Genomic DNA, 24242 nt, shown 5'->3' with positions numbered 1-24242 from the left:
ACAGCACTCTAAACCTCAGTTTCCCTGGGTGTTAAAGGGCTCCTGAACAGCCAGTTTTGGAGGGAAACCGTTCAAGAGGAAGGCAGTAGGTAGCAGTAAGAACTACTGCTCCGCGGAGCTGGGACAAAGGCAAGTTCAAGGGCGGCTCAAAAGGGCGCCTGGGTCAGTTTTTACGGTGGGGGGCGTGCCACGCAGTGGCGTGGGTGACCGCGCCTGGGCGCACACCTCGCATGGGGCGAGGGGGGGGGGGGGGGGGGGCCCCGGCGGCCCCGGCTGGGGCGGCCCAAGCCGCGGCGGGGAGGGGGCGGGAGCGGGGAGGGGCGGGCCCTCGGCCGGGCTGGGCGGAGTGCGGAGCGGCGTCGGGAGCGCGGCGGCCGGGAGGGAGGTAGGCCGGGGCGCGCGGCGGGGCGCGGGAGGCGGCCGGCGGCCGGCGGCCCGGGCACCGTGAGCCGACGTGGCTGCGGGCGGCACGCAGGCAGCGCCGAGGGCAGTCGGGCGAGCGCCGGGGCTTCGGCGGCCGCGGCCGAGGGCGGGACAGGAAGGCACGGGCGACGCCGCAGCCTCGCCGGGCGCGGGGAGGGAGCTCTGCCCGCGGTTCCTCCCGGGGGCGTCCCCCGCCCCGGGCCAGTGCAGAGGATACGTGTCAGCACGTTCCCACCCTTGTCATCTCATCCCATGTCACAGCCCCCTTCCAGGCCTGGGATCCCCCGGCCCCATTATCGCCAGGCCCAGCCCCCCGCGCTGACCCGCGGTCCTGTCCAGTTCCTTCGCCTCCATCGACCGGTCTCCCCGGGCAGCGAGGGCCCCGGCCCGGACTCCCGCAGAAGACACTAGTCAACACCTTCTCATCCCTGTCATCTCATCCCTCTGCCTAGCTCCACCCCAGGCCTGGGAATCCGGTCCCCTTTGGCCCATTGTCCCAGGGGCCAGCCCCGCGCCCACCGCCCTCACCCTGACCGGCGCGTGTTCCCCGGCAACGCGCGGAGACCCGGGATGCAGCCCGCGGGCAGGGCGGCCGTCCGAGAGGCGGCGGGCCGCGACGTGCTGGCCGCCGACCTCCGGTGCAGCCTCTTCGCCTCGGCCCTGCAGAGCTACAAGCGCGACTCGGTGCTGCGGCCCTTCCCCGCGTCCTATGCCCGCCACGACTGCAAGGACTTTGAGGCCCTGGTGAGTGCGCTTTTCCCTGGAGCTGCCCACTCCGTCCCAGGACACGTGGCCTGGGGAACCCGTGTTAGTAAACTTGCCAGCCCCCACGCTTTCCATTCCCAGCCTGGCCTTGGGGACGGTTTCCATGAGCTGAGAACACTCCCGACGCCCTAATGTTGACACTCCCAAGGCACTTGGTGGCTGCTTCCTCTTGTTAATGACAGGTGACTCATAGGACTGAAGTGAGGACTTCAGTAGTTGCATAGGCCACCACATAATTTCCCAGCTTGACCAGCCATAAGATGTTGATCGAAATCAGCTGATTCTGCTAAATAGGAAGTTATCCATCCCTTGGCAAATAATTAGACAATACAAGTCACCAAAGCCACCCACAGCTCCATCTTCAGATAAGGTAACATATGGGTAGTACTTTTATAAATTGTAACATACAGTACACATGTGAGCTGTTATTTCTCTGATGATTCCCAAGGCACTTAATTTCTTGCAGGGTTCGTTCACCTCAGGGTCAGCATTCCGGTCAGATATCAGTTATCTTTTTATGTAATCCAAATATTTGGAATTGCCTAGGAAAATATAGCTTACCAAAATTGATTTTGTAAGAAACAAAAAATTGAAACAGCCTGTAATCATTAAAGACATTGAATTAGTAGCCAAAGATTTTCCCTCAAAGAAAACTCTGGGCCTAGCTGGTTTCATTGGTGAGTTCTACCAATCACTGAGGGAATACGTAATTTCAGTTTCAAATAAATTTTTCCAGAGTATTGAAAAAGAGGCTGGTATAACTTTGATACTAAATCTGATAAGGATGATACAAGAAAAGAAAATTATAGACCAATGTCACTCATGAGTATAAATGTAGAAATCCTTTATAAAATATTAGGATCCTGAATCTAGCAATGTATAAAAAGAATAATTCCTCATTAACAGGTGGGTTTATCCCAGGAATGCAAAATTAGTTCAACATTAGAAAATCAATTAATGTTATAAACCATGTTAACAGATTAAAGGAGATATTTAGAATCAAGAGATGTTTAGAATGATCTCCGATGAGGTGGTCACTGTTGGGTTCCCGTGTTGCTATCTTTCCCAGGAGGTAAAGGTACCAAGGCCCAGCCTCCTGAGCCCACCCGGTCCATTGCAGCCCAGGTTAGGGATGTGTTGAGGGCACCTCAGGCCTTGACTGTGGTACACAGATGTTTCAGGGTACAGGGAGTGGGAGATTGGAGAAAGAGGCAAACCCATGGCTTGTTATGCAAATTCAGATATTCAGTTTTGTAAGTTCTTGATATCAGAGCCTTGGGGATGAAACTTCCTTCAGTTTTGTCAAAGATATTTATGGAGCTCCTGCTGTGGTCTAGGTGCTGAGGGTACAGAATTACAGACCCAAGGAGAGGTTAACAGTGTGCTCAGCTGTACTGTGGGGTAAGCCCTAGACATACAACATGGAAGCCCAGAGCAGGGACCCCAGCTGTTAGCAGTGGGCTGAGGTCAGGGAGCACTAACCAGGGGCAGTGACTGATGTCATGCCAACTCCCTAGGGATGTGGAGGATTTTGAAGAGCAGAGAGGAGGAAAGTGGTATTCCAGGAGGAGTAGCAGGATGGGCAGAAAGCCAGGAGCTCGCCAAGAAGGACAAGTCTGTACTGTAGGTGCCTGTCATGGGGAGCAGGAAGAGGTGAAGCCAACTGAAGCTCACAGGGTTGGACATGTCCTGCCAAGATGTGTGGGTTTTATGCTTGGGCAGGGGAGGGTGTTGGTGAGGTCTAGGATGCATTTCTGAAAGAGCCCTGTGGTGGCATGGTGAGAGAGGGATCTGTTCAGGAGGAACAGTCAGAGGAGGAGAGACTAAACTCACCAGAGATGGTGCCCCACGATGCACTTTATTATTTTTTGCCAAGAAACATTCAAGTGGACTAGAATGCTCAATGAGTTTGCTTTCTACTGGAAGGTCTTTTTGGCAAACAGAATTGGGTTTGTTTGATGACTATGGGATAAATGTAAAGGGAGTTTGGAATTGTTTTTATCATGCTTTTTTAAAATTTAGTTTTAATTATGCAAGTAATGTTTGAATATATTCTTGTTATGAGAATTTCAAATGATACCATAAAAGTAAAAGTGTCCCCTGATAGAACTCACCATGTGCCACATGTCTCCCTATAGATATCAGGGCTCTCAGTTTGGGGCACACCCTTTCTTCCATACCTGTAATCGCTTGGGAGAGCATCAGCAATTCAGGTAGCCCCAAATAGCCACCTCCTCTTTGGGGACAGACTGTCCTTCACCTAGGGCTCATTGTGCCAGTGCTAGGCAGTGCACACTTTCTCTCAAGGGCCACTGGAGAAGCACAGGCAGATTCTTATTACGCTGTTCTCTTGCCATATTCCTTCTTGGGCGCCATTGTGAGGGAAGCCAGCTCAGGCTGCACAGATTCTGGCGGTCTGGAGGCATGGCTTTAACGAGAAGGCGCTCACCAGGCAGGGCCTGGCGTGGCCTCGGGAGGCATGCACACATTCTTAGATAAACACACGTTAGGTTTCGTTTTGCTACGTGTCACATGAGTTACAGAAAAGATGCAGAGAACTTGGCATCTGGACCTGTATCTGACTCAGACGTTAACTTTTAAAAGGGAATCCGGTCTGGACTTACCCTTCTTGATCATTTTGTGGTTACCTGAAGAAGGAAGGTATGGAGCTGTTAAAAAGTTTTTCGTTTCGTTTGTTTGGCTAACAGCACTTGGAAGTAATTGTGAAACGTTGTGTCATTTTCAGCCATTTTTAATTAATTTCCTCCGTACTATGAGATGTCATGACACACCTGTAACACAGGTGTTGTAGTTTCCAAAAATTAGAGCTCTGGCCTGAATCACTTTAACAGTTGTTTCCTGAGAATGCCCCCTGCTGAACCAAGCTCTGGGTTTTAGGTATGGTTCTGGCCTTATTCTTTCACAGCCCCCAGAGTCCCAAATCATCTCCCAGGTGCCTTGTTTTGAGGACATTTCTATTCTGAGTCAGCTCTTCGATTTTACACTGGAAGTTCTTTGTATTCCTGGTGCCAGGAAGGTGCTTATTGGATGTTTGAGGAATCAGTTGGGTATGTGCTGATTGCCCAGGCTGAGATGAGAGTTTCTGACTCTGTTCCTTGGGACAAGGATTGGCTAAGTTCCTATCAGATCAGAGAATCTGTAGCATTCTTGGGATGTCTGATAGCCCTGACCATTGGCCCCCAAACTTCAGGTTGAGCTATCCTGTGCACAGTTGACATTCTTGAGTCTTGACACAGAATCTTATCATTGACATCACAGCTGTAAAATTTTTGTTTTGTTTTTCTCCTAGAAAACATCATGCTCTGATTCTCCATTAGTCTGTAGACCCTTTCTGGGGTGGGAGGTGGGCGGGAATGGCTTCTTTGTGTTAATTCAACCCCTTGCCACCCAGTGTGCTTGAGGACCAGCAATATCAGCATCACCTAGGAGCTTGTTAGAAATGCGGAATGTCAGGCCCCATCCCAGACCTACCCAATCAAGATTTGCTTTTGTTTGTTTGGTTTTTTTTGGTGAGGAAGATTGGCCCTGAGCTAACATCTATTGCCAATCTTCCTCTTTTTGCTTGAGAAAGATTGTCCCTGAGCTAACATTCATGCCAGTCTCCCTCTATTTTGTATGTGGGAAGCCGCCACAGCATGGCTTGATGAGCGGTGCGTAGGTCCCCACCTGGGATCCAAACCTGCAAACCCAGGGCCACTGAAACAGAGTGTGAGAACTTAACTATGATGCCACTGGGCAGGCCCAAGATTTGCATTTTAACAAGGTCCCCAGGCACTTGTGTGCATAGTGAAGTCTGAGAAGCACTGCATCTAGCCAACCCTGTTCCCATTCACTATTTTGGGGGCCAGACTGCTCTAATTGACTCTCTGGTTCTGGTCTCTGGCTTGTACTGTCTAGACAAGCTGACTTCTCAGTGTCTGGGTTAAAAACGTGAATGAGCATCTCTCTGTCCTGACCCCAGGGTGTGCCTGCCCTCTCCATGCCATCCCCCTCTTTGTCCAGGCAAACGCTCCTCATCCTTTGAGACCCGGCTGGAACTTCATCTTATTCTGTGCCCCCTCCCCAAGCAGTTAGGAGTCCTTCCTCTGGGTTCTTTCACATTTTAACAAATTTGCTCTTATAAATAATGCTACGATAAACATCCTTCTATGTTAATTGTGGTTTATATCTCTAGTTATTTTCTTGAGATAAATTCCAAAAGATGAAATTGCTGGCTCGAAGTCTAACAAATCTAAGGAAGGCTTTGTATGCTTATTTCCAGATTAGAAATTGGGTATTGACATTTCCTGGGGGAGAACAGAGATCGTTCTTTTTCTTTCTCTCTTTTTTGAGGAAGATTAGCCCTGAGCTAACTACTGCCAATCCTCCTCTTTTTGCTGAGGAAGACTGGCCCTCAGCTAACATCCATGCCCACCTTCCTCCACTTTATATGTGGGACGCCTACCACAGCATGGCTTGCCAAGTGGTGCCATGTCTGCACCCGGGATCTAAACCGGTGAACCCGGGGTGGCTGAAGTGGAACGTGTGCACTTAACCGCTGCACCACAGGGCCAGCCCCAGAGATCCTTCGAATTTACAAGGCTCTCAACCTTGGCTTGCCTTGGAATCACCTGGGGAGCTTTAAGAACTACTGATGTCTGGGCCCCCTCTAGAGATTTTGATTTAATTGGTTTGAGTTGGAGCCTGGGCGTTGGGATTTTTGTTCATTTGCAGAGAATATGTAGTTTTAAAATTTTCCTATTAATTCATCATTTTCCTGAGCATCCAGCTGCTGGGTGGTGAGGAAATGATAACAATTAGATTCAGTCTAGTCAATAAGTGTCCATGTAGGTATATACTTGATATCTTGAGGTAAAATTCATAGTCTCTCAGGTTACCTTTTTTTAAAGATTGGCACCTGAGCTAACAACTGTTGCCAGTCTTCTTTTTTTTTGCTTTTTCTCCCCAAATCCCCCCAGTACATTGTTGTATATTCCAGCTGTAGGTCCTTCTGGTTGTGGTGTGTGGGATGCTGCCTCAACATGGCCTGACGAGCGGTGCCATGTCCTCGGTGCCCAGGATCCAAGCCGGCAAAACCCTGGGCCGCTGAAGCTGAGCACGTGAACTCAACCACTCAGCCATGGGGCCAGCCCCTCAGATTGCCTTTTTATTTCCCTGCTCTCAAAGACGGTATCTAAAAAATGAGGGGGGCGGGGGAAGCATACAGATATAAAAAGATATGGACACAGACATACATATAAGGTAATGTGGCTCTTGGTGGGTATGTGGCTAGAAAAATCTCAGCCTGTGGGACGGTGATGTGGAGGACCAGGGGTGGGATCATCCTTCTAGTACAAGCCACCTCCTCCCTTCCCAACCATCCCAGAAATGCAGGCCTCTCCTCAGATCGGGGAGCAGTAGAGGGGGAGATTTGATTAATAATAATAATGCGGTCCCTAACACTTACACTTCTAATCGCACTTCCTGGCACTCTTCTGAGCCGGCTCTACATGTAACTCATTTAATCTTCCTAACGGCTCAGCAACATAGGTTCTATTACTGTCTCTGTCATCATCAGCTCATCAGTAGATGTGCTGGTGGCAGACCACCAGGTGATGCCAGCGTGTAGCCAGGGTGGAGGCCACTCCTTTCTAAGATCCCCATGATGACTCTTTTTGTGATGAGAACGCTTGTAAAGTAGACTCTCACCCCCAATCTGTTTTAGTAAATCTGGATTTCCATCCTTTAGACTTGTGCACAGCAAGGTGTACCTGTATGTAACTGTGGTGTCACCTTTCTTGCCTTCATCTCAGCAGCCCATTGGTTCCACCCATCCCACCCCCCCCACTGTTCAGGTGTCACTCTGTCTGGTCCCCAAGGCTGGTTATCTTGGCTGTACCTTTGGTTCATTTCCTTCTAGCACCTCCACCCACATCTAGTAATTGTGACCTCTGGAGTCTTCCTAGACAAGGACTTCTTTCAGATGTTCTCTCTTGCCTGCTGCCAGCCCTTCTAGGACAACAGTGCTTCATATCTAAGCCTGAATATCCCCACCTTTTCCTGGTGATAAGAATCAACAAGTGGCAACTGCTGTAAACATAAATTCCTCGGCCGCCTCAGGAGATTATGATCTGGGTGGTTGGAATCTATCCACTGGGCTGTCCTGTCACCTCCTGACTCAAAGCAAGGAGGTTGAGTTGTCCCCTTCCGGGGTCATTGGTCCTCTCTGTCCTCTGCTTGCCCCTGCTGGTTCCCTCCCCCTTGGTCTCTCAGTCACTCAAACCACCTCTTTCCCAGAGACTTCCTTTCTCAAGCCCCTTGGCTGCCCAGCACTGCCCATCATTCGGGCCTCACCCAGGCTGCCCACCCGCTTCTCTGGCTGAATCTTTTCTTACTCCCCAGAGCGGAGGCTGCAAAAGTGTGGTCTGACAGGTTTTGTTTGTCCTCTAGCCTTTTAGAAATTGGGAAATTAAAAAACAAAACAAAACCAAAATACCCCCGGCTTACTGATTTCTTTTTCAAACAAGAAAAACATCTGAGGCTCTGCAGCCTGGGTGGAGGTCACCCTTGGGTAGAAACGAGCTGGATCTGCAACTGGGGGATTGGTGGCTGGGCCCTTTGCTAGGCCTGGGGTCTCCAGTTCAACACAGTCCTTACCACTCTTTCCTTGACTCCCCGCTTACTCATTTTCCTCCCCTCTCTGGCCCTGGGGGCATTTGAGCCTGGGACCACCTTTTAGAACAGGCGCTGTTCACTTCTCTGCTCCTCCGCCATGCTCTTTCCCACTGAGAGTGCTTTCTCTGCCTCTTAAAGTCCTCCTCATCACTCCAGGTCCCACTCCATCCTACCTGTTCTGTAAACCTTTCCCTCTGCTTCCCCCCACCGCCAACCCCAGAAATGCCTGCCTTCCTCCTGAACGCTTCTTCAGTTGCTGGTAAGTGCCTTCTGCTGTCATGAACCGTGGTTCATAACTTGTCTAGATGGAGGTTTTCTGTCTCCTGACCCTAGTCCATACTAAGTGTTACGTGCATCTCTCTCCCCTCCTTTGACAGGGCTTAGGCACAGCCAGTAGCTCTCTTGGTTGTATATATTGGTTGTATATATTATTCTGGGATAGGAGACTCCAGAAACATACCTGAAGCTTCCCCAGCAGCCTCTTAAAGTTCTGCTAGAATTGCTTCTTGGGTTAAAATATTTATCCCATTATAAATTTCTTCATTGATTTGATAGGAAAGAATCACAGAGAATGGACTCTGGAGTCCGCCCACCTGGCTGCATGTCCCTGCCACTGAGTAGCTGTGCGACCCTAGGCAAGGTGCTTAACCTCCCCAAGCCTCAGTTTCCTCCCCTTTAAAATGTGCTGTTGTGAGGATAAAACGAGATGACGCGTGCACAGCATTGAGCCCAGTGTGTGGTACGTGATCAGGCCTCAATAAATGGTAGTTACTGCCTCGTTCTGAACTTCAGGCCAGGTTCTAGGCTGGCTGCTGGGGCTCCAGGATTCATAAGATGTGGTTGGCCCTCAGGAAGTGTTTGTCCCAACTGCATCTGAGGTGGCCCCAGAGAGTGAAGTATCAACATGGGATTCTGCCTAGAGCACAGAGGAGCACAGAGGTGGTGGTGTGTCAGGGACAGGGGAGGTGACTTTAGGCTGGCCTTGAAGACTGAGTGGAATGTCATGCCTGGCAGCTGCAGAAGCACAGAGGAGGAGAGAATGGTGCAGTTGAGGAACAGCATCGGGGGAACCAATGGGAAGTTTGTGGCAGGAGGTGCTGTGGGAGGAGCCAAACCAGATTCTGAAGGGCCTTGTTAAGGGAGGGTAGCTAGATTTAGCAAATAAAAATATAGGCCACTTAGTTAAATTTGAATTTCCAATAAGCAACAAATAATTTTTAAAGTATGCCCCAAATCTTGCTTGGGTTATACTTTTACTAAAAACATTTATTTTGTTTGTTTATGCGAAATTAAAATTTAACTGGGCAGACTGCATTTTATCTGGCAACCCAACTTGTATGTCTGGTCCCCAAAAGGCCCTCCTAAAATGCAGACAGATTTTGGTCACAAGAGGAAGAATCCTATTAACTTGGAGCAGATTTATTTTTCAGAGTAGCTTGAAAAGTGAAATGGGACATACAGGAGGTCAGTTGAGGGGTTAAAAAGTAGGGACAAAGAGGGCAGCCCGGCAGGACACCCAGGGGCTCTGCGAGGTCAGGCAGCAGTGGGAGGGCCCGAGCTCTGGAAGAGGGCTGGCCCCAAGGCAGCCCAGGCGAGAGCTGGGGTCCGGCTCGGATCTGGGAGGGGTCTCTCCCACTTCCCCAGACTGAGCCCCTGAAAGGGACCTGGCTTAGCTGACTGGCCTCTTGTGGGGCTCTCTGTGCCCAGGTCTGGACTGCTGGCAAGCGCGGCCGCTCACAGGTAGATTTGAGAACAGGAGTCATGGGAACAGTAATCATGGGAGAGAAGATGCAGCTCCGGTTCTGGGATGACAGGTGTGGACCAGGAGTAGAAAAGAAGGAAAGGGGAGGCCAAGATGAGCCGCAGAATGCTGGGCGTGTAGTTTGGACTACACTTCAGGCCATGCGGGTGGCCCCCTGAGGGTAAACCGTTTGGAACGCATCTTCAGGTGCCCACAGTGGCTCCCTTATGCTGCCCACAGAAGAAAGCCCAGCGTCCCCAAGGCAGGTACAAGGCCCTTCAGAGGCTGATCTCAAGTCGCCTTTGCACTCCTGCTCCTGGCAACCGCTCCCCTACACTCTAGACTCTGGTGTCACAGAACGACCTGCAGTTAATGACGACAACAATTGTGGCGTTGCACTAACACTGCAGTACAGGACTTAGTGCCTTGCTGGTGCTGTAAGCTCTGGACTGTGTGACTTAATTAACCTGCGCAGGGATCCCGTGAAGTGGCTGCTCATATGACCTCAGTTATGTATTTGAGCAAACTGAGACACAGGAGGTCATACAACCCACCCGGGTCACACCGTGACTGGGGGATGTGAGCCCAGGTCTGGGCCCAGGCTGCCTAGGAGGAGATCAACCACGTCACCACCCACTTCTTTGACTACACGCCGCACTTTCATGCTTCTGTGCCTTTGCATGTCAAACCCAGGTCACACAGCACCTCCTCTGCCGGGTCCTGACCAACCCCGTCCCCCAGCCCCTAACCAACAGGAGTCCCGAATTTCCCCTTAGTAGTTTGTATCCATCTTTGTTGTGACAATGAATAGGTTTAAATCATAATTATTTACCTTTCTGCCTCCCCGCCGTGTAGCGCCAACACTTATGGAACATTTGCACATCTACACGTCCGTGTTTTTTTTTAAATTGGATCCTCACTGATGCTCCATGAGGCATGTAGAGATAGTTTTTGGTTTTTTTTAAAAGATTTTATTTTTCCTTTTTCTCCCCAAAGCCCCCCAGTACATAGTTGTATATTCTTCGTTGTGGGTTCTTCTAGTTGTGGCATGTGGGATGCTGCCTCAGCGTGGTTTGATGAGCAGTGCCATGTCCGCGCCCAGGATTCGAACCAATGAAACACTGGGCCGCCTGCAGCGGAGCGCGCGAACTTAACCACTCGGCCACGGGCCAGCCCCTAGAGATAGTTTTATTAGAAGTCTGAGGCTACTGATTGAATCTTTGGAAATAGAGACAGGAATAAAGTGGTCCTGAAATTTTTCTGATTTTCAACTACAGAGTTGAGAAATGAAACCCCCAAGGTCAGCAACAGTCAACTTTCTAGAGAAATGGAAAAAAACCCACTAGTATTCATAAAGTACCAAGTGCATCCCTAGCAAAGGGGGTGTGTGTCTGTGTTGTCCAGGGAGAAATATAAGCAAGAGAAGAAATGGACATGTATAGGGGCTGGCCTGGTGGCGCAGCAGTTAAGTTTTCACGTTCCGGTTCGGATCCCGGGTGCAGACCTACACACCACTTGTCAAGCCATGCCTTGGCAGGCATCCCACATATAAAGTAGAGGAAGATGGGCACGGATGTTAGCTCAGGGCCAGTCTTCCTCAGCAAAAAGGGGAGTATTGGTGGCTGATTTTAGCTCACAGCTAATCTTCCTCAAAAAAAAAAAAAAAAAAGATAATGGACATGTATAGACCAGGCTCTACCAGGCTCTGAGATTCTACTACCTTTAATCTTCCCAACAACCCAATGTGGAGATAGTGGACCAGGTCCAGTGCCTTGCCTCAGGAGCAGGATTCAAATTAATATCTGTCTGCTCTGTCCACTACATCCAGGAACGAGGAGAATTAAAAACACACAAGGCAGTCTTTGGCCTCCAGGCATCCTGGCCATCTGAGGAGAGAGTACAGGGGCTGAGTCTTTTAGAGTTTAAGAGAGAAGGGTGCCTGGTTTCGTAGAGGTGGAGGAAGGGGCATTCCAGGGGACTGTGAGCAAAGCTTGGAGGTGGTACAACCCAAGGCATATTCACAGACGACGCCAGTCTGCAGTGTCTTAAGTGCCATCCTGGAGAGCTTTGGTTTCTAGTCAGTGATAACTTCTGAGCACAAACTACAGATACCTAGTAGCTATCTGTTAGCCCAGGTCCCCAGTCTCTTATCAAAAATCCTGGCACCAAGTATGTTTCAGAATTCAGATTCTGCCTGACTTTATGAAAGTAATAATGTGCTCCAAGGACACGACCAAGTGACCGACTCAGACGCCTGTCTCAGGCCACACCGGGAACCAGTTGGGAACGCTCTCGGACAGATCACATGCACAGCAGGGCGGGGTCTGGTGTTTCATTTCTGGGGAAGTCCTTGCACAGTCCAGCAGAGGTCCCGGAGCTAGTCTTTGCCCCCCAAAAGTGACAGCTCAGCTGTGAGGAGATGAGATTCCCGTCAGGCGGGTGCAGGCGTTTCTCTGGCCTAATGAAGCCCCATGTTCTCTCTTGCAAGGCAGGTGTCTCTTGTAAAAATGCCATAGGCATGGCTGCCAGAGTCCTCACAAAAAGTCACCACACTCAGGAAACCCCAAATCAGCAGCTGGCTCCCTACTCATAGCTTCTTCTAGTCCACATGCAGTTTTCCATTCTGGGTCGTTTGTCCCATAAGTGTGGCCTGTTATGTATGTAGTTGCCTTGCTGCCTTATCCCGTCTCTAGGGGAGCAGTTAACAGGTTAATGAAGGTCGTTTTCTCGTGCATGTTCTGTGTGTTTTCTGACACCTTCATCGAGGTGAGCCCTGAGTCAGACATTCATATTCCTGCAACGAAGTGCGCCGATAGTAACACAAAGTGGGAGAAATAAAGGTTAAATGAACCTCACATCAGCTCAGGTCGGGTTTTGTGCCAGATGAGCTACAAAACAGCCTTTCAGTGTTGGGAGCTTTTGGCATTGAGGAGTATTTGGAAAGGGGATTGTTGACCTGTGCGTTTCTCAGGAAATGTCATGAAAGACATGCAAGTCGCCTGCCTTACCACTAGAGGGCCCCTGGTTATCATTTTGTCCAGGATCCTTGCTAATGGAGGTTTTTCCTCACTTCAGCTTGCAGATGCCAGCAAGTTACCCAACCTGAAAGAACTTCTCCAGTCCTCTGGAGACAGAGAGAAACGGGCCTGGGACCTGGTGAGCTGGATTTTATCCTCAAAGGTCCTGACAATCCACAGTGCAGGGAAGTCAGAGGTGAGCCTTTGGTCTGCAGGATCACAGATTCCTAGGGCTGAAGGGCTGTGGGACCTCCTTGTGCACCAGAATAACCAGGGCAGCTTGCTGAAAGTGCAGACTCCCAGACCCCAGAGATTCTGATTCTGTGTCTGGAGTGCGGCCCGGGAATTTGCACACTGGCAGTGCAAAGCTGCCTTCTCCCTCTTCCTAGCTGCGTGACCTTGAGCAGGTGACTGGGTACATTTCAGTACCTCGGTTTCCTCATCTGTAAAGTGGGGATGATAATTATGCTTCCATCAGGGAACTGGGTGTGAGAATTGAATGAATGTTTGCACTTAGAACAATGCCTAAGGGCTCAGTAAATCTTGGGTGTCACAAGCACCCCAGGTAATTCCCATAAGAGTGGACCCTTGACCATACCTTAAGAAACTCTGGCCTAGTCCAGTCATCGGGAAACAGAGGTAGAACCCGAAATAGTGGAAAACCTTAGGCTCTGGGTTCGATTCCTCCTTCCATCCATTACTGAATCGCCTTTTCCCCAATTGTAAATTGAGAATATTAATAGTTACCTGAGAAGGGAGCTGTGATAGAATGTCACCCCCAATACGGTTTCTGGCACAGACCAGACACTCCATAATTTGGTTTCCCTTGCCTGGCTGGGATCTTCCAGGGACAGGCTGGCATGACAAGGACCAGAGGGTAGGACTGGCAGATCGCTGGTCTGGTGCTCTCTCCTCTGAGTGGCAACAGGGGTTTATCTGTACTGTTCTCCACTTAATTAATCAATTTTAATTCAAGAGCATTCAATTTTACGGTCTCCTGCTAAAGACAGAAGTCCTCCTTAGGTGGTGTAGAATTTGGTATCTGGGATTCTGGGGTGTAGGGGGGACAGCCATCTGTGTTGGATGGTAAAATAACAAAGAGCTGTGGAGTGGGAGTTAGGAGACCCGTACTCAGGTCGAGGCTGGGCTGCTCACTCCTGGGTGATCTCTGGGTTTCACTTTTGTCATCTGTTAAATTGAGATTCATTCATTCATTCATACCTCATATGGGCATCAAGTGCCTACTAGATAAAGTAGATAAGGCAATGGCTCCTTGACTTTTTTTTTATTTTATTTTATTTTTTTGGCTCCTTGACTTTTGATTATTAACCAGTTAAATTCCATTAAGACATGGAGTCTTGGCACCCAGGATTATCAGCTTTTTATTGTGCCCAAGTAAGGACATTAGCCCACCATGTATCATCATTTTATAAGAGGATGTTTTCACACAAAAAAGGAGGATAGTCCTGATCTCAGAATAAAGGAGAGTTCTTCCAAAGAAAGGCTTGTGGCAACCTTACGTCAGTATTAACGTATCTGTTCTATTGCCCTTATTCTTCTCCTTTAATCATAACCCAGAGAAAACTTCACGATAGACTGGCTTTAATCTGTGACTTACTGTTTGGAAATCGCTGAAATGATGTGGTCTCTGTCCTGAAGAGGATTGTTGCCCTTTAGTAAGGAGCTCACCTTTCTGTATCAATCAGCTTTTGGTGCATAACAAACTGTCCCCCAAACGTAGTGGCTTAAAACACCATTGATTGCTTTTCACAATTCCATGGGTTGCTTGGGTGGTTCTTCTGGCTGGGGCTGGCTTGCCTGGGGCTGGATGATCTAGGGTGGCCTCACATGTTTGGGGCTTCAGCTGGGATGGCTGCTGTAGTTGGGGCCTTCCTCCATGAGGTTTTCATCCTATTGAAGACTAGCAGGGCTTGCTCACATGGCAGTGAAGAGGGAAGTGTTCCCAGCAGCAGACAAGGAAGGGCAAGCCCTTTTCAAGTGTCTGTTTGCCATATATTTACTAAAGTCCCATTGATGAAGGTAAGTCACACGGCCAAGCCCAGATTCAAGGGGCATGGGAGGAAAAGTCTGTGGCCATTTTTGCAATTGATCACACCTTTCTACCCCCGAGATTATTGTAAAGATGGAATACAGGAAATAGATGTGAAAGTGGTATGAAAATTAGAAGTGATCTTTAGTTAGAAGGAGCAATTCATGCTTCTCAGTTAGCCTACTGTAGGGAAAAGGTTATTAGAGGGAAGCAGTCTTGAGCTAGAAGCTCTGAGCCTGTTTACAAATTGATGACTTTATTCTCATGAAACCAGTTTTCCTCATGAGCAGATCCCCTAGGAGTTAAACTCAATGCTTTAGGAGGCCATTTTCGCAGCATATTTTACCAGCTTCCCAAATAAAATTGCGACTCCCTACATGTTTTCAAGTTTGAAAAGATCCAAAAGCTGACTGGTACCTCTCACATGCCTGTCCCCGTGCCGGACTTCCTGTTTGAAATCGAGTACTCCGACCCAGCGAACGCCAAATTTTACGAGACCAAAGGAGAACGAGACCTAATCTACGCCTTCCACGGGAGCCGCCTAGAAAACTTCCATTCCATCATCCACAATGGCCTGCATTGCCACCTGAACAAGGTGGGGCCTAAGCCTGCTGACATGCGGGGGTCAGAACCCTGGGGAGTTTGCTGGTGGGGGTTGGGGGGTCGTTTCACTAAGGCCTTGCCACTCAAAGTGCGGTCTGCAGACCAGCCCCAGCAGCAGCCGCCCCTGGGAGCCTGTGAAAATGCAGGATCCCGGGCCCACCCTAGACCTTCTGCATCAGAACCTGCATTTTAGCAAAACCTCCAGGAGATTCCTATGCTGATTACACTTTGAGAAGCATGGATTTAAAGATGGTTCCCAACCTTGGCTGCACATTCGGAATCACTTGGGGAGCTTTAAAAATCCGAATGCCCAGCTGCATCCCAGACCAATTAAACAAGAGTCTCTGGAAGTGGCCCAGGCAGCAGCATGCTTTAAAAGCTCACCAGGTGATCCCAGGTGTGGCAACCCTCATTACTCAGCGTGGTCCTTGGACCAGTGGCATCTGCATCACCTAGGAGCGTGTTGGAAATGTGGAGCCTCAGGCCCATCCCAGACCACCTCCTCAGAAAACACACTTTAGCAAGCTCCCCGGGTGATTCATGTGCACGTTGACATTTGAGAAACAGTTCCCTAGGGGACACTCCAACAGAGTTGGCCCTTAGAGAAATTGAGACTTGTGATGAGGAGGGGTCCTTTCCTTCCATCCTTGAGCTTCATTCCTACCATTTTTTAGAGTCAACAGCTGGCACTTATTTTGTCTCTCAGTGAGGTGTAAGAGAAAGAGTATAGACAGAAGCCAAAAAGACCACCTTGGCAGCTCTGTGGCCCTGGGCAAATTTACGTAGCCTCTCTGAGCCTCAGTGTTCTCATCCGTAAATAAGACGCCATTACCCACCTGCTGGTGTGCTGAGATGGTTGAACCAGTTCATGGATGCAAAGGGCTCTTCCTGTTTTAGGCACCAAGGCCACAGTAGCTGCTTTTATAGGCTGATGGAGAGGGAATCTGGTGGAGTTAGGGGGCTGCAGCCTTTCCCCAGGCGTGGCAGCATCTGCCTTGTCTGAGGGGCTGGCTCCATGAGCCACGGGCTCAGCTGTGGCTGATGCAGCCCGAAGGCTAGGAAGACTTTCCCAACGCTGCTGCGTCTGATTAGTGCAGTTGGTTTTTGCTGAGGATGACCGGCTTGTTTACACTGGCTCTCAACTTACTATTATGGCCAGGCTACTGGAATCCAGGGGCCTCCGCTTCACACCGGAGCCAGCCTGGAGAAGTTGCCTGCGGACTGCAGTCTTGTACACCAAACCCTTACTTCACTGCCCCAGCGGTTTGCTGCTTAGAAGCATCTCACAAGAGTCCTTTGGTAAAGGGGATGCTCTTCTGGCCTCCTCTGTCTGAGTTTTCAGTGAGGGGCTTGCTTGAGGGAGCCCACCTGCCACTTGAAGCTGTGAGACTGTGGTAGAGATACCCCAAGTTTCCCACTCTTGTGCACCTCTGTTCATGGCATCCTTGCACAAGGCTCTTGAGCCTAGGGAAGGGTATATACGTGGCAGGCATAAGTGGAAAATGGATGTGGGCGTCAGAGGACACCCAGCGTCCTTGGAAAACGTCTGTGTCAGCTTTTGAGAGATGAGGACACTACCTAACCTGGCAAGGGGCTTCCCAAAGACCAAGCAAAGGCTTGTTTCATTTCCCCTAAGCTTCACTTAACCAACTTAGAATTGTGGAAGCCTGGTGCAACTAAGTAGCTTATTTCTCAATTTCCAAGCATAGGATATTCAGTGAGCTAAGTCCGCTCATCTCTTAGATACTGATACTGTGGCCCAAGAATAGCAATTGAATTTCAACTTGAATGTCAAATTCCATTCATTGGTAGCAGCTACCTGGAATGTTAAGAAGGATTCTGAGTCAGTGTGAATGAATGCCATGATTGATATTTTTGTGTTGGCCATCATGGTTGATTATTGATGTTTACCATGGGCAAAGGATGTGTTTGCTATGCCTGCCAAAGCCTCAGCCTGCAGGTATTGCACCTGAGATTCTTCTCTGTCATCTGGCGTACTTCCTCACGGAGGGCACCAAGTTAGCACCTGCCACCAGGGAACTGCCTCCCAGAGTTTTGGACATTTTCTTGGTCAACACCAACACAGAGTAAAACTTACCTTGCCCCTCATAGAGGCCTTCCTGTTTGGGTTATAGTTTCTGGTCTGGGAGATTCATTTCTTTCCTATGACTCAGGGGTGGGCCTCATGGCCGAGTGGTTAAGTTCGGGTTCTCCACTTCGGCAGCTCAGGATTTCACTGGTTCAGATCCTGGACACAGATGTGGCGCTGCTCATTAGGCCATGCTGAGGTGGCGTCCCACATGCCACAACTAGAAGACCCACAACTAAAATATACAACTATGTACTGGGGGGATTTGGGGAGAAAAAGCAGAAAAAAAAAGAAGATTGGCAACAGTTGTTAGCTCAGGTGCCAATCTTAAAAAAAAAAAGAAATGACTCAGATTACTTCCCCTCTCAGGTGTGACCTCCCTCCCTGTATATAAAGGTGTGACTTTGCTTCTGCAAGCCCATCAGTGTAACCATGTTTAACACATTCATATAACAGGAATTACCACATATGCTATGACATAAGAGCCTGTGATGGAGTGTCCACCCCTCTCATGTGCCAGGTGTCCTGCTAGATGCTTTCTGCACATTCTCTCATCGAATCTTCATCCACGACCTTCTGAAGGAGATACTCGTATCACCATTTTTTACATGTAGAAACTAAGACCCAGAGAGTTTAGATAACTTGCCAGCTTGTTGGAGGAATAGGCAGGATTCAAACTCAGGTCTGTTGGGACTCTTATACCTATGGTTTTCTGACTCACCCTTGACCGCAGGAACTACAAGTTTGCCAGGCTAGTTAGCCACATCCACAATCAGTTAAACTGCCATCAGATAGGAATGTGGTTAGTAAAAACCCTAGGATGATGTGATAAGATTATGTGGCCTTGTACCTTTTGCTGGGGAAAAAAAGAGACTGGAAAATTTTCTTTGTACAACTCTGGTGAAGAAAGATCTGTGTTGTCTTGCTGTGCCAACCCTGCATTCACAGGCCCTGTCTGTTTTCACTTGACCTCTGCCATTCCAGACATCCTTGTTCGGGGAAGGGACCTACCTCACCAGTGACTTGAGCCTGGCCCTCATTTATAGCCCCCACGGTCATGGGTGGCAGCGCAGCCTCCTTGGCCCCATCCTCAGCTGTGTGGCCGTGTGTGAGGTCATTGACCATCCAGATGTCAAATGCCAAACAAAGAAGAAGGGTGAGTGAGCACTTGGCCCAGACCTGGGCTGTGCATACTCTTGCCGTTGGCCCAGCTGTTCGGTGGGGTGCCCATTGCATACCAAAAGCTGGGCTGGGTCCAAACCAACGTATGACAGGGACTGCCTTCAAGGGGTGAGCAGTCTCCTTAGGGGTTGAACACACGATGGAAAAGATCTCACTTACTACAAGGTGCTGGGTAGGGAGTGCCTGGAACTGGGTCTCATTCACTCTTGGGTGCCTAATGTCAGCAGCGAGCCTGGTACGTACTTGACATTCAATAAATATTTACTAAACTGAAGCTAAAGATGTGTATCCAGATCCTGTCCCTCCAGGCTACTCTGGTGTGTGCCGGGGCCCCCAGAGGCTGTGAGGGGCAACTCAGGCCCCCGTGGGGAGTAAACCCCAGGCTCTCCTGGGAGTCAATGACTAGCTGGCCGCCTCAGTCCACTCCTCTGAGGTTCCTTAGATTCTTTGCTCTCTGCCCCCTGCGGTTTTGCCTTTGGAGACAGAAGAGTCACAGAACTGTCATTCTCGTCTCCAGAACTGGCCTGTTGGTTCCACAGGGACAAGGAGAATTAAGAACACTGTCTGTTCTTGGCCTCTAATATAAAACAACTGGAATCCCGAGGAACCGGCCCAGGCCTGATGCCACCCTCTCAAACCAGACAGCGTGAATATTTGCATTTATAATTGTTAGGAAGTTTGCAAACCGTGACATTAGACATCAAAACAAAACCTTGCAACACCTGCTGGCACGCAGCTTTTTTTTTGTAAAGCTTTTTCGTGTTATTAAAAGTTTTTGTTTTTTAAACAAGTCTTGGTACAAAGGGTAGAAGATAAGTGTTCTACAAAGCTCGAATCCAGAATGGTTCATCTAGAATGCCTGCTAAGAGACTTGTTTCCCATCCAGTCCTGTTCCCAGTTCCTGGTCCCAGATTCTTGTTTTGTTATGGCCATCAATCTGCTGCTTACCTCTGCTTTCCCCACTCGGTTTTTTCCCCTTGTATCCCTCTTATTTTCCTATTCATTTTTTCCACCTCCTATTTGTCTGTCTGTTGGCTTCTCCTGTTTTTTTAGTGCTGCCTCACATACACAAACAGGCCATTCCTCAGCCTGGTGGGGCTTCTCCACCCTAAAGACCAGGAGGCTTGACCTGTTTCTATTCATAATTTGCTGCTTTTATTATTGTATTTCCCCCACCCTCTACTCTCCTCATTCAGATTCCAAGGAGCTAGACCGCAGGAGAGCGAGAATCAAGCACAGTGAAGGGGGAGACATCCCTCCAAAGTACTTTGTGGTCACCAATAACCAGCTCCTGCGTGTGAAGTACCTGCTGGTGTACTCACAGAAGCAGCCCAAGAGGTGAGAAGGACGGTCCCCATGTGAGGCCCAGGAGAACCACTCAAGGCTGCACAGTACTGGGTTCTTAGTATAGCACCCCCTTTCCTCCAGCCTTAGACCTCGGCTGTGTATCAGGTATATAAAGCACTATGCTAGACACTGTGAGGGGAGGAATAGAGGTCCAATAAGATGTAGTCCTGGCCCTAAGAGGACTGTGTACTCTAGCAAAGAAGATAGAGATTCGTAAACACAAATAACACGAGGGACTGACTGAAGCCAGATTGGCTGCTTTAGACCGTGAGGCCCCTTAGCCACCAAGGCTCCAGACTGCAGTCTGAAAGCCACTGATTAGGTTAAGCTCAGAGGCTGGAATTGTGTGCCACCCAGCTCTGTCACTTCCCACAGCGTTTGCTGAACCACTGCCTGCCCCTCTTGGGAGCAGAGATGCTTCATCTTTATCTCTAAAATGAGGGTGTTAAAACCAACAGCCGACAAGGCCTTTGGGCTCCTAAGAGCCAGGGTGGATGCCTCCTCCCATCTCAGCGGAGTGGATGTGGGGGTTGTCTGCAGGGTTCTCCAGGGCTGGGGGTCACTTTGAGATCTTATCATTGTTGGGGCTCATGGTAGAGCTTCTCCTGGGGGTGAGCAGCACATAAGACAGGAAAGGGGGCCACTTTTAATACTCCCCACTTCTGCTTGTACATACCAGTGGGTTCCACACTTAGGATTTCATAAACTGGTAAAATCTACCCCTTCGCCCCAAAATTTGGGAAGTAGGGTTCCTGAGTCTGGGGAACATTATCCTTTGGTTTAAAATCATCTGGCTTTTTCTACTTGAAAATTCCGTTCCTTCCCACTTCTCCCTGGAGTGTCTCTTTCGTGCACACTTGGACGGTTTAGATCATCTCTCAGCGGACTAAGAGGATTTCCCCCGCTCAGATTGCTATGTGTGCATGTCTAAAACTGAAACGACTTCTGCTAAATAACCCGCCACCTGCTGCCATCTGGATAGACACCTTAAGCAAGGTCATTCTTCTAGATACCAAAATCCTACTTAAGAAAAGATGGGTTATAAAAGGTGCATGAGGAGCTGTAAAAGAGAGGATCGGGATGAGCTCATTGCATAGCTGTCTTTTTACATTTAGAAAATGTTCTGGTGAAAGGCATGTCGGTGCCAGAGCAAACAGCCCCAGATTTTTTAAGCAAAGGAGCACGCACGAAGCTTCATTTCATGGCTCGCTCAGAGGATGAAATTCATCATTTCATCTTCTTTGAGCCAGAAGTTGTTGCATATACTTTAAAAAAATGTTTTTCTCTTTTTTGCTAATGTCATTCTTTTTTCCCCCTTAAGCAGGGCTTCAAGCCAGCTCTCCTGGGTTTCCAGCCATTGGTTTACGGTCATGATATCCCTGTATCTGCTGCTGCTGCTCCTAGTGAGTGTCATCAACTCCTCAGCTTTCCAACACTTTTGGAATCGTGTGAAGAGATAGGAGTCTTTCTGGGCCCGGTGTGGGGGCCACCTCGACCATGTGCCTTATGATAACTTGTTCTGTACCTCCTGTGCCCCACATCCAGCCAGGTTGAACCTGGGGGCCAGTTGGGGACCACAGGACAATTTTCACATGCCATAATGTATCGATTGCCTTTGATGATGCTCCTGGCCACGCTCTGGTCAACGGAGACCCCTGGTCTCTCACTTTTAGGTTTTGGGGGCACCCTCCAGACAGGGCTTCTCCCTAAACGGTCCTAAGGAGTTGGCTTTTCTGCCAGGGCCAAAGGAAAAAGTCCTGCTGCATTTAAAAACAAAGTGTCCAGGCCGTCAGTGCTGTGTTTACAATCGCTCCTGGCAGATGTTGGCCCTTTCTCTAATGCTTTCTGGAAGGCGGAAAATGTGTAGTGGGGACTATAAATCACTGACGATTGCCTTGTTTTGACTTGAGACACCCAAGAGGAGCAGTCATGTTTCTCATAAAAATTGGTGGGATCGTTTTTGAATTCCATCAGCCTTTGTATGTGAGTGCAAAACATTTTCACGGTTTTCTTAAGTCAACAAACAGCCTCCTGCTACAGCCGTAGCACCCCCCCGCCCAACCACGGATGAGAAAGGAGGGAGTCAGAGACCTGAAGAAAAATATGAACTTAACAATGAGCGACTCAAGTTGGCTTTTTCTAAAAATTACCAACTGCTGATTACAGCTGAAATGGAACCAAATGTTTATTTTCTGATTTTTTTTAAAAAATAGCTATTTGACAAATGCATCTTTGTGAGCTGAGTAAAAGGGGAAATTTCTAAACCTAGAGCACCACTTGGGCAGTGTCCACAGCCTCTCTCCTGGCCATGATTTAGAGAAAGGGGTTTAAGCTGCAGGTCTGCCTCCTGTTCCTGTTCTCATGAAGCTGCCTTGACCGTGGCCTGCCAGCCACAAGCGCCACGCCGTAGGCCGTCTGTGGGCTGCCAGCCGGCCTTGGAGACAGAAGCCTGCCTCAGTGTGCCACGGATGTGCGTGGACGGAGCCTCCCACGGAGGGGTCGGGTCTTTAGGACTCAGCCTGGGCTTTAAGTGTGCAGGAAGAGCCTCTGGCTGCCCAGAGAGCGGCTGTTTTACTGGCTGTGTTCTCTGCCCCTCCTTCCTGCCCCCTTTCAGCCATAACGGAGCCCTGTCTGATCTGGGAAGGGAGATTTCTGTAAAGAAGGGGGAAAGTCATTTTTCTATAATTTGTGAAGTTGTAAAAAAGCCACGATCATGGTTTTTGCATTGAATGTTGGAACATTTCAGAAATAATAAATGTATTTTCCTAATTACCAAGTCGCTTTCGTGACTGCTTTCGACCTCAGTGTGTGTCTGCCGTTGCTAAAAATCTTGTCCTCTCCTTCCTTGTTCGAGGTGGCTGTTTGCTGGAGAGCATGTATCACGAGGATATCCAGTAGGTGTTGGATTTCTGGTCATTGATATACCAAATATGAGCACCTCCTGTGTGCCGGGCACTAGAAATAGGAGCAGGACCAAAGTCAAAATGCCCCTGCCCTCACGGAGCTGACGGTCTGGCAAGGTGGGCAGATGGACAGACATCCTCAGGAGTGAGGTTGGCATCATGTGATATTATAAAGGAGTTTTGGAAAATACTTGGCAAGGAGTCTTAACAAGGTCTAAGGTCAGGAAATATGGAAGTAACACATGTAGGCACCTTGCATGTACTGGTTTCTTTAATCCTCATGACGTAAGAAATTGAAGTCCTAGTGAGTTGAATAGTTTGCCCAAGGTTATATGGCTAGGAAGTGGCACAGTTGGGATTTGAACCTGGCAGATTGGTTTCCTAACCACCATGCTATACAGCCCTCCTGGGCTCCTGGAAAAGGCGATGTTCAGCTGAACCCTGAAAGAGCCATTGGTGTTGGGCCAAAAAGTGGAGGAAGAGTGTTTCAGGCAGTGGGAACAGCACATGCAAAGACCTAGAGTTCTCCCTGGAGAAACTCAAGGCAGGAGGGTCACAAAGGAAGAGGTTATGGTGAGAAACATTGTAGGGGGTGGGGTAGGGAAGGAGAGGGCTGGAGAGGTGGGCAGGGGTCAGATCCCAAAAGACCTTAAAAACTGTGGGCCAGGGAAAGCCTTTAGCAGGTTTGACTCAAGGAAGTGATATCAGATTGAGTTTTCAGAAAAATCACTCTCACTAGTGGTTGGAAAGTAGATTTAGGATTATTTTGAGAATTAAAAGAAATGACACAACAGTGCCCAGCACAGAGCAAGTAGCCGATATGTTTCAGCTGCTATTATTATTAGTATCATTATTCTTTGTTTTTAATGGCCCAGCAGAGAAGATGAGCATGCAAAGAAGACAGAGCAGCACTGTCCAGGGAGATTGGAGGAAAAAGTGTCATGGAAGCCAGAAAGGACGTCTTGATGAGCAGTGTCGGATGCGCTGTGCAGTCAGGACTCTGCCTGGGCAGTCCCTCTCGGATTTACACGTTGGAGATCATTGGGGAACTTGGTGGGAGGAGTGTCAAGTAGAGCTCAGCACAGGGCGTGTGGACTAAGTCTTACCGCACAGATGGGAAATCTGCACAGTTTCCAGGTCTTCTCAGGCAACATTTATTTAAAACCTAGCCCTTTTTTCCTGAGGTTTCTTCCTGGGCCCTCTGCCAAAAGAGGGAACACGATAGCTCATGTGACTGTGGGGCAGGCACTGAGCTTATGGTGGGGACATGAGGATGGATGGAGAATGGTCCTGTCCTCCAGGAGCTCCCAGGCCAGTGGGGGGCTATCGTTCAGGTACATTTTGATAGAGGGAAAGGAAATCTTTGGAGTCTAGAGGGTTAGCACGGGCAGGAGGGAAGACTAGGGCAGGGCCACATCATGGCTTTCGTAGGCCCTGGCACCTTTGC

At 49.1% G+C, this 24242-nt stretch overlaps 1 protein-coding gene across 4 annotated transcripts; it reads left to right on the top strand.

Moving 5' to 3' along the window:
* The first annotated feature begins 326 nt into the window (after positions 1-326).
* Positions 327-22664, top strand: PARP16 (poly(ADP-ribose) polymerase family member 16). Of its 4 annotated transcripts, none has more exons than XM_046653576.1 (7): positions 327-385; positions 876-1167; positions 12680-12817; positions 15060-15266; positions 18348-18519; positions 19742-19883; positions 21217-22664. In XM_046653576.1, exons 2-7 carry the CDS (start codon positions 994-996, stop codon positions 21350-21352), a joined length of 969 nt encoding a protein of 322 aa, XP_046509532.1. In that variant the 5' UTR covers positions 327-385; positions 876-993; the 3' UTR covers positions 21353-22664. The 4 variants fall into 4 exon arrangements, with proteins under 4 accessions (XP_046509532.1, XP_046509534.1, XP_046509536.1 ...); XM_046653579.1 differs by lacking the exons at positions 327-385; positions 876-1167 and adding exons at positions 6439-6450; positions 8419-8503; XM_046653578.1 differs by lacking the exon at positions 327-385 and having other exon boundaries at positions 396-1167; positions 12680-12760.
* Positions 22665-24242: the final 1578 nt, after the last annotated feature.

The sequence above is a fragment of the Equus quagga genome, chromosome 2 (assembly GCF_021613505.1).
Source record: "Equus quagga isolate Etosha38 chromosome 2, UCLA_HA_Equagga_1.0, whole genome shotgun sequence".
NCBI lineage: Eukaryota > Metazoa > Chordata > Mammalia > Perissodactyla > Equidae > Equus > Equus quagga.
The sequence above is the reverse complement of the archived record's forward strand: the minus strand, read 5'-3'. Positions and strand labels throughout refer to the sequence as shown.